This window comes from Lipotes vexillifer, unplaced genomic scaffold (genome assembly GCF_000442215.2).
Source record: "Lipotes vexillifer unplaced genomic scaffold, Lipotes_vexillifer_v1.1 scaffold1116, whole genome shotgun sequence".
Classification (NCBI taxonomy): Eukaryota; Metazoa; Chordata; class Mammalia; order Artiodactyla; family Lipotidae; genus Lipotes; species Lipotes vexillifer.
This window is the reverse complement of record NW_006797545.1, coordinates 256,670-266,014: the sequence shown is the minus strand read 5'-3', so window position 1 is coordinate 266,014 and position 9,345 is coordinate 256,670. Positions and strand designations below refer to the sequence as shown.

Here is a 9,345-nt window from a genome sequence, read left to right as displayed (position 1 = left end):
TTTCCCTACTCATCCTTTACTTAGTCACATAATACCCAAATATTTTTATCAGCACTATGAGAGCAGATCTTAAAAACCATACTGAGTTTAGGTGAGGACGAATGTTAGACTGGGGAGAAATAAGTCAGCGTTGAAATCCCAAAGGGAGAAAGGAAGGGCTTAATATAGCAAGATGATATTTAAGTTGTAAAGTGAGAAAAAAAGTCTGCACTTTATACATTTTCTATCTATCATCTATCTATCAGTACATGTATGTTTGTGTGAGTATGTGTGTGTGTGTGTACACACACACACACACACACACACACACATACATATTTTTTCCTAGGAATGTGTTTATCTTAAATAAGTCTGTTTGCCCACTGGTGCATCTGGGCAACTCTTAACCAAAGCAAAGACAATCTGGATTTCCCTAAGGACAGAGAGAAGTCTCAGAGGTGAAATGAAATAAAAACTGCAACATATAAAAAGCATAATACAAGAAAAAAAGTTAGATTTTCAGATTTCAGAATCTAAGAAATTTGCAAGGCATTTCCCCTCCTACCCTTTCACTGTGAGCGTGTATGTAAAGAGTTTGGATGTGTCGTGTCTGGAGGCCTGTGATGCAGCAAGGCAGGCAGCTTCCCTGAGCAAGCCGGCCACATGCAATCACCTGGCTGTTGTCTAGACTGGAAAAATTAAAATGTAAGAAAATGCTGGGTTCTGAGTGGGAGAGAATATATCTTAGAATTGTTTTTCAAACCTGGATAAGTTTCCAACATTGAAAATTTAGAAGGTTGGTAAATTCTCAGTGACAGCTCAAATCAGTTCTGTTAGAATTGACAGCATTTTGTTAGCAGGTATTGGGAGAAGATAATTAGCACTAAGCTGTTCGAAAAGTCAAATTATTTCTTGGTTCCACAAAATATACAAATGAAGCAGAAAACCTCCTGCAAAGGGGCTTCCTTGGTAAGAGAGAATATTTTAAAGTGCTCTTCATTGCCAGTGTAAAGTCTGGACAGAAGGAAGGTCTCAGAGCTGAGGTGTCAGTGTAAAATTAGTTCATTGGTAAACTTTTGAAAATAGCAGGTTAATCACACGAGACAGGTTAAACTCTCAGGAGAGTATCAGCAGTGAGTGTGTGGTGTGTGGGGTTCATCATTTCCATTAATAAAGTCGAGATGCACACCTCATTCCTCCTGGAGCCTGATAAAAATACAACTGGGAAAGAAAGAAAACCAACACAATAAAAAGGCATTGAATCTTTTCAGTGAAGTTGTGCTTTGGGTGGCCTGAGTGCCCTGATTTCACACCTCTTTTTCTGACTCTGGAATCACAGCTTTAATTTACCATGTTACCCAGTTTTCCAACCTTGAAACTCAAGCATCACCCACAACTGCTTTTTCTTGTTCATGCTCTGTGACCAATTTATTACCAAAGGGTATTACCAAATTCTGCCTCAGAAACAGCTCTCACAACCAGCCACTGTCACCCCTGCCACAGCCAGTACTTAGTCTGAGGCCTTGTCATCTGGGCTACCTAACAGCCATTTTTAAACAGTTTTACTAAGTACTGCTAATAATAGCAAACACCTATGCAGTGCTTACCATGTGCCAAGAACTGTTCTATGAGCTTTCGAGTCTCACAATAATGCTATGAAATAGGTTATATTCCTGTTTCAGAGAGAAGGAATGAGAACAGAGAGGTTAAGTAACTTGTCCAAAGTCACACAGCTGGTAAGTGGCAGATCTGGGATTTGAACTCTGTCTTCAATTTATGGTCTGTCTTCAGAGACTCTACTATTAAAGGACTAACGTATACTGTTTCTACTCTTAAAGGACTAATGCATACTGTTTCTGTTTTAATTTAACCCGTTATTAGTTTTAGTTGTTGCATTTTTTTAGAATAGGTAAAACAGTTAACTCATTCAAAATTCAAAAGCTACAGGAGGCTACATACTGCAAGACGTGTGCAGAAGGCTACCTCCCACCCTGGTTCCCTACCACAGGTCCCTGTCCTGCAGTTACTCAGCATGACCAGTTTCTTCAATAGCATCCAAAGCAAATGTTTATATGTTACTGTGTTATTTCCCTCCTTTTTTTCCTCTTACACAGACAGAGTATATTGGATGTAATTTGGCACGTTGCCTTTCCCACCTAACAACATATATTGAAGATCATTCCATATGAGTGCATGAAGAGCTTCCTCATTCTTTTTTTCTCTTTTCTTTTTTTTTTTTTTTGGAAAGACTGCAGATGGTTGAAATGAGCGGTGGGCAAACTTTTCCTGTAAAGGGCCAGATAGTAAATATTTTAGGCTTTATGGGCTTTATGGGCTCTGTCACATATGCTCCTGCTGCCTTTTTTTTTTTTTTTGGAAAGACTGCAGATGGTTGAAATGAGCGGTGGGCAAACTTTTCCTGTAAAGGGCCAGATAGTAAATATTTTAGGCTTTATGGGCTTTATGGGCTCTGTCACATATGCTCCTGCTGCCTTTTTTTTTTTTTTTTTTTTAAACCTTCAAGAATATAAAAACATCCTTATCTGATAGGCTGTACAAAAAAAGGCTGCAGGCCGGATTTGGCCACAGATCATAGTTTGCTGATCTTTGAACCAAACAGGCTCTTACCTCGCTGCCCTGCATCCTGTCCTCCCTCACTCTGGCCCCTTCTTGACCATTCAGAAAGAGCTCTCTTCTTATCACATAAATCCAAAGCTGCCACTGCGCCCTTTAAAGCCTCTACGCCTCTCCACTCCCAGCAGGTGGAGGTCCAGACTGCTGAGCGGTGCCTACAACGCCCTTCATGATCTTTGTGCCTCTCTCCTCCCCCTCCCCGTCTACTGCTCTGGTCCAGGCCACTATCAGCTCTGCCTCAACTCCTGCAGCGACCGCTCTGCCCCACTACTACTACACGATCTCTTGCCACAAATCCACTCTCTACACCCCAGTGCAGTCTCTTGGATCGTTTACAAGTGCAAATCACATCTGGGAACCTCTGATACCTTGTTGCTGCCCTAGAATGAAGTCAACTTCTGTATCATGGTCTACAAGGCAGGCCAGCTCCACTCGGCCCTCCTGTCAGACCTCACTGCCACCATCATGCCTCCCTCCACTCCCCACTCTCCAGCCACAGTGACTCTTCTGTTCCTCAAACAAGCCGAGCTCATCTCTGCCTCTGTGGGTGCTGTTCCCTTGACTGACCTGTTCTTAAAGTTCAGCCTCCGTTCAAATGCCGCTTCCTTAGTGAAGCTTTCCCTCACCTTCCAACCTAAAAGGGCCCCTTCACTGAGCCACCAGGCTTTATTTTCTTCATGGTCCTATGGCTGTCTATAATTATACCTTGGTTTACATTAGCAGGCTCTCTGCTCTGCTAGGATGGGTGGGCATCTCTGGTGCCCAGCACATTGCCTGACACACATTAGATGAACAGTGAAAATTTTCTGATTCAACGATCGAAGAATTTCAGCCCAGTTTACTTTTCCTAGTGGATTTCTCCTCACTCCTCACCTTATATTTCAGTCTTCAGTTCCCCTGGCTTTCTCAACCAATCACTACACAGGAATCTCCCTCCTACGCGAACATGTCATCTCGGTCATCTCCTCCTTCTTTGAGTGACAAACTCCTACTTACCCATTAGTACCCAGCTCAAATGTTACCTCTTAAGTTTTTACACTTTCCCTTGCCAGGGTCAATTTCTTCCTCTGGAAGGCTCCCAGAGCACTTTGTATAGACCTCCCTGATCACACTGGGCCATAATGATTTCCCTACCATAGATGTTTTTTTATTTACTTATCATACCCCGAATACTCTCAAATTTATATACATACATATATATATATATATATATATATATATATATATATATATGTTTCATTTTCATTTTATCTACAATAAGCATTTTACCTATAGGGAAAGGACACTTTGGATACTGTTTATATAAGTAGGTATGAACACATAATAATAAATATAGCATCATTTAGCTCTGTGCTATGTGCTTTATGTATATTATCTCATTTAACTCTCCTAATATCCCTAATGAGGCAGGTACTATGGTTATCTGTACTTTGCAGATAAGGAAACTAAAGCGAGGTTGGGTAACTCGCTCCTGGTGGATCTGGAATTCACTGCCAGGCTGTCCTGCAGGCAGCTGGTGGCCTGGCTCTTTGAAGGTCTGTGTGCCCTTGAGCTCTCAGTGTAACAGGATGGTGCCCAAATCTGCCCTCTTACCCTGCGTGAGACCCAGGGACACAGCTCTGCTCAGAGAGGGGTCAGTTGGGACTCTGTCACTCCCCTGCAGCAAGGTGCCCCGTGTGGGGGACACAGATGTCCCTCTGCCAGCCAGATGGAGAGGCACGATGATGAGGCTGCCCTCTGCACACCTGTGACTGTGCCATCCCCAAGGGCAGCCAGGTATCCTTGGGGCCTGCTTCCTGCTGCCACATGCTGCTTATCCATGTGGACGTAAGCTGCTCTGCCAGCTCACCCTTGAGCTAATGCGAAGGGACCACAGGGCTCTGGGCAGGAGGGTGGGAGCCTAGAATGCAGAGGAGACAAGGGCAGAAGGAGCTGCCATTTCTCTACCTTTTCCTTTAGCCATTTCCCCCCCTCCGCCCCAGCTTTACTGACGTATAATCGACAAGTAAAAATTCTATCTATTTAAGGTATACAACATGACGATTTGATATACGTATACCTTCTGAAAAGCAAAGGAAACAACAAATGAAAAGGCAACCTATGGAATGGGAGAAAATATCTGCAAATCATATACCTGATAAGGAGTTAATATCCAAAATATATAAGGAACTCAAACAACTCAATAGCAAACAATGAATAACCTGATGAAAAAATGGGCAAAGGGCCTTCCCTGGTGCTCCAGTGGTTAAGAACCTGCCTTCCAATGCAGGGGACACGGGTTGGATCCCTGGTCAGGGAACTAAGATCCCACATGCCGCGGAGCAACTAAGCCCGTGCACCGCAACTACTGAGCCCATGCGCCACAACTAGAGAGCCCACACGCCATAACAAAGATCCCTCGTGCCCCTACGAAGATCTGATGCAGCCAAATAAATACATAAACAAATAAATAAATATTTTTTTTAAAAAAGGGCAAAGGACCTGAATAGATATTTTTCCAAACAAGATGTACAAATGGCCAACAGGTATACGAAAAGGTGCTTGACATCTTTATCCTTTCCTTTAAACAAAGAAACTTTCCTTGCACCTTTCTTCAGGGAATAAAGGCAACAGGCAACAATGAGCAAGTGTTTGTCTAAGACATACAGACTTCCTCTGTTGCAGAGTGTATCCCGGTGTAAAGGAGAAGAGAGTGCTGGAATGGCTTTGCTGTAGTCTGGCTTCATTATCAGCTCATCAGGAAAATTCTGCCTAGAGAAGTGGGTCACAAACTTGAGGGGAATGCTGCTCAAAGTGTGGTTCTCGTATCAGCAGCATCAGAATCACCTTGGAGCTCGGGAGAATCGCAGACTCTGGGCCCTACTCCAGACCTGACAAATCAGACCCCGAATTGTAACACGATCCCCCAGGAAATTCCTAAGCACATTAAAGTTTGAGAAACACTGACCCAGGGTGACTGACTGAAATGTGAGTTTAGGGCTCTATGCCTTCGAAATTCTGATTCACTTGAGGAGGGCGAGATCCAGAAACCTAACAGGCACCACCTACTTTTTGCTTCTGCCTCCTTTTTTGAGCAACTGTGGTCTAGAGGCAGGGCTGCTTGGTGGAAATAGTACAGACACTATATTTAGACAGTCTTGAGATCAAATCTCATTTCTAATAGCTACAAACTAAGTAATCCTGAATAACTACATCCTGTTAAGCTGTAGCTTCCTCGGCTATAAAGTGGAGATGTAAAATGGAGACGTTAAATGTCTAAGCCTTCAGCTGGAGGGTTTAAAGCACCTATAGCACCAAAGCCGTGGCACACAGTATGCATAAATGTTAAATATTAGATCAAACTATCTAATGGTTGCAACATTGAATGGTGGGCTGGGCCAGAGTACTGATTAATTTCAACTGCAGGGACAGGGAAGGCCAAAGGGGGCTAACCAAGGTGTGATGGCTGTGGTTTCTCTGTTACTTAATCTTGGCTCTAAAGACAGAGAAAGGATTAGACTGCAGCAGTGATCAAACTTTATCATCTACTAAGAATCACCAGGGAAGCGAGTTAAAAATGCTGATTCCCGGGTGCTGCTTCTCAGAGATTCTGTTTCATCGGGTCTGGGATATGGGCTAGGGATCTGCATTTTTATCCCCAGGAGATTTGATGCATGAGTCCTCCAATCTCACCCTGAGAAACACTGGCTTAGAGAATATGTGTACTTATTGGATAAAGGAAGAGTCTGACGCATGTGGTGCCCTGGCTGGTACTGGGAAATACACACGAGGATGGATGACTCCACCTGGTGCCCACCCAGCTGGGAGCTGGGGCCTCCAAGGAGAACGTAAGTCTGTGCTGCTGTGCTAGAATATCGACATGAACGGCGGTCCTGAAGAGCAATGGAAAAGAGGCATACCTGGGCTTCCGCAGCTTCAATGCTGTGGGAGAGATTTCCATTTTGTACAGGTTCCGAAGCATCACTGGATGGTGTCATCTCCACTTCTGTGCTGGTGCTGTTTGGGAGCTCGATTTTTTCTGTGACACAAAGAAAGCAAATGGAGTCAAGTAGGGGTAAGAGCCATACAGAGAAGAACACCCTATCTTGGGCCAAGGGAGAAGGTAGTGGTCTCTGAGGGGTGATAAGGCCCAGGGCTGAGGTTGTGTCAGATGGCAAAGGATTCCTTTCTCCCTTCTCCTCCATGCCTTTTAGTGTACTCAGCCCTCTTTCTCTCTTTACTAGCTCTCTGGCATCCCCTCTGGCCTGATGTCTGACCTTGAGTGCCCTATCAACTCCCAGGGTATGCATTCTCTAGAGTAGGCAAACTGACCAACTCGCCGTTCAAGAACATGAGCATGGACATTTTTATACCAGAAGCCAATCTACACACTAACTGTTTATACCCAGGGCCACATCTCTCAGATACTTTTTATAGCAGGATCTTTTCTTTTGTATCACATTCCAGAAAGGATATTTATTAGCTATGGCCTCAGAAGACTTAGGTCCTAGGCTCTGCTCTGCCACCATCGGGCTGTCACCTCGGGCAAGTCCTCCTCTTCCTCTGGGCTTTAGGAACCTTATCTATGAGATCAGAGGAATCAGCTGGGTGACCTCCAAGGCCCATTGCTTCCAGCTCTAATTCCCTCAGGCTCAGGGAGTAGACAACTCTGCCAGCGTGTAGGTGCCATGCGTAGGGCAAAGTTGGGAACCCAGCCTTCTTGAAATGCCTGGAGAATGCTACTTAGAACATTCCACACCTGGGCATCCTACTGCAGGCCAGGCAAGAGCGGGGTGCTGAACAAGTAATCATTCCTGAATGAGAGGTGACATTTGGCTAGAGTGACTCCCCGGTAATGGTTGAACACTGGGACTCGTGGACACTGGGCATCTCAGACAGGCCTGGGTTCACACTCCGATTCTGCTACTTGTGCTGTGGGACCTTTAGCAAGTGACTTAACTCCTCTGAGACTCAGCTTCCTCATCTGTAAAATCGGGGCGATGATGACAATAGAACCACCACTGCTGCTATGACTAACAACAACAATACGGTCAAAGGGTACGCTGATAAAGATTACATAAGAAAATGCATCCAAAGCTCTCAGCACAGTGCCCGGTACAGAGCGAGCAAACAAGAAATAGAAACTATTGGGATCCTCATTATAGCACCTGCCTTGCACTAGAAGAGTTTTTTTAAGGGCTCAGAGGAACACCGGCAGGTGATCAGTGATCAGGCACCACTGAGGTTTTTTGCCATGATTTCAGTGACAGGGAAATAAAAAGGGTTCCTAGGCCCTCTGGCTGTGCTGGGTCAAGTCTTGGATTTCAGGAGACAATGAAGCTGTGTGGTTCAGTGTCAGCGTTGCCAGGAATACCGGAATGCTCATCAGTATCAGATATAGGCAGTCTCAGGCTGCTCAAGGGTATCAGAATATTTCTAGCAACTTCAGAAAAACTAAACATTTTTATGACTGGTAAACTCTCACTGGAAAATAATTTGAGAGTTACATAAAAACTGTTGGGTTTGAAGGAGCCAAGTTTTGGAAGTTATAGGGAAATATTTATGTTTATGTATTTAGTTGTGGAATACAGAGGCATAGATATAGAAAGCCACTGAAACTCAAACTTATTTTATCTTTCCATGTTTTCAGTCGTGATGACGTTATCTTAATGATGTTCTGCTGTGTGTGACTGTGTCTGTTTTTCCTGGTATACTTGGTTTAGTTATTTAAACTAAAAAGTACTAAGTACCTTGGGAGATATTAAAATTGTGTTTAGGGTGTCTGTTGGCTGAAGTGATACAACTTTAGGATCGGCCTTCAATAGCCAGACAACACAGGAGGCTGGGTCCCAAAGTGGAGTTAAGATGTCCAAGAACAGACATGAACAGATGAGAAGAAGCAACCTCCCAGGCATGACCGTTAGCATTTTAGCTTATTTAAGTTTTTCTTTTCATACCCAGTAGAATCTTGACTGTTTCTTGGCCAAATAGTTTCCCTGAGCTAGAAGTCAGGATAACAGGAGAGGCAGTAACTCTTCTAAGGAATGTCATATATTTCGAGTGCAACACTGTTGAATTTTGTCTGCAGATAATTTTAGTTTCTTGGGCAACAGTATTGTGTATCGCGCAGTTCCAGATTAGGGTAAATTTAGTCTGAATTTAGAATTAAAGAGCTACGTGAGAGTCACAGACCGGAGATGAGGAACGTTACATTCCAAGTTAAAATGAGATGCCTGAATGTCATGATCTGGTCACACAGGAACTCAGAAAAGGTCAACCACAAGAGACCCGGGTGAGTACTGTTGAATTCTTAAGAAAGGAGAGGCAGGGTCATCTTGTAGGAACCCTGCCACTCAGTTCAGGAGTGAACAATCGGGTAATTTACTGGGGGTGCTGCAGGCATTGTCACAGGTATAAAGTCTGGCTACCAGGCAAGAATTTCAGAAGGGGTACTCTCACCTTTTGTTAAGCGTTAAATGACAGGTCTATATGACTTCTTTATGTGCAATCCCTGAAATGAAGTGACTTTCTACTCTTCAGTGGAGATGCCTGGCTAGGAGCTGGTGTAACTTTGCTTATTTTTAAGTTTTTATTTATTTAACATTTTTATTTATTTATTTTATATGGTTCCTCAGAGAATCATTTCGCTCTTTGTTTTTTGCAGCATGCGGGCCTCTCACTGTTGTGGCCTCTCCCGTTGCGGAGCACAGGCTCCGGACGCGCAGGCTCGGCGGCCATGGCTCACGGGCCCAG

At 44.0% G+C, this 9,345-nt stretch overlaps 1 protein-coding gene across 2 annotated transcripts in view; it reads right to left on the bottom strand.

Moving 5' to 3' along the window:
• Positions 1-9,345, bottom strand: part of SLC24A2 (solute carrier family 24 member 2) — a 252,276-nt gene that overhangs the window by 40,406 nt on the left and 202,525 nt on the right. For both annotated transcript variants that reach the window (XM_007469664.1, XM_007469665.1), the window contains one exon: positions 6,513-6,631. In XM_007469664.1, the coding sequence (XP_007469726.1) occupies positions 6,513-6,631 (119 nt within the window). The remainder of the gene's footprint in view (positions 1-6,512; positions 6,632-9,345) is intronic.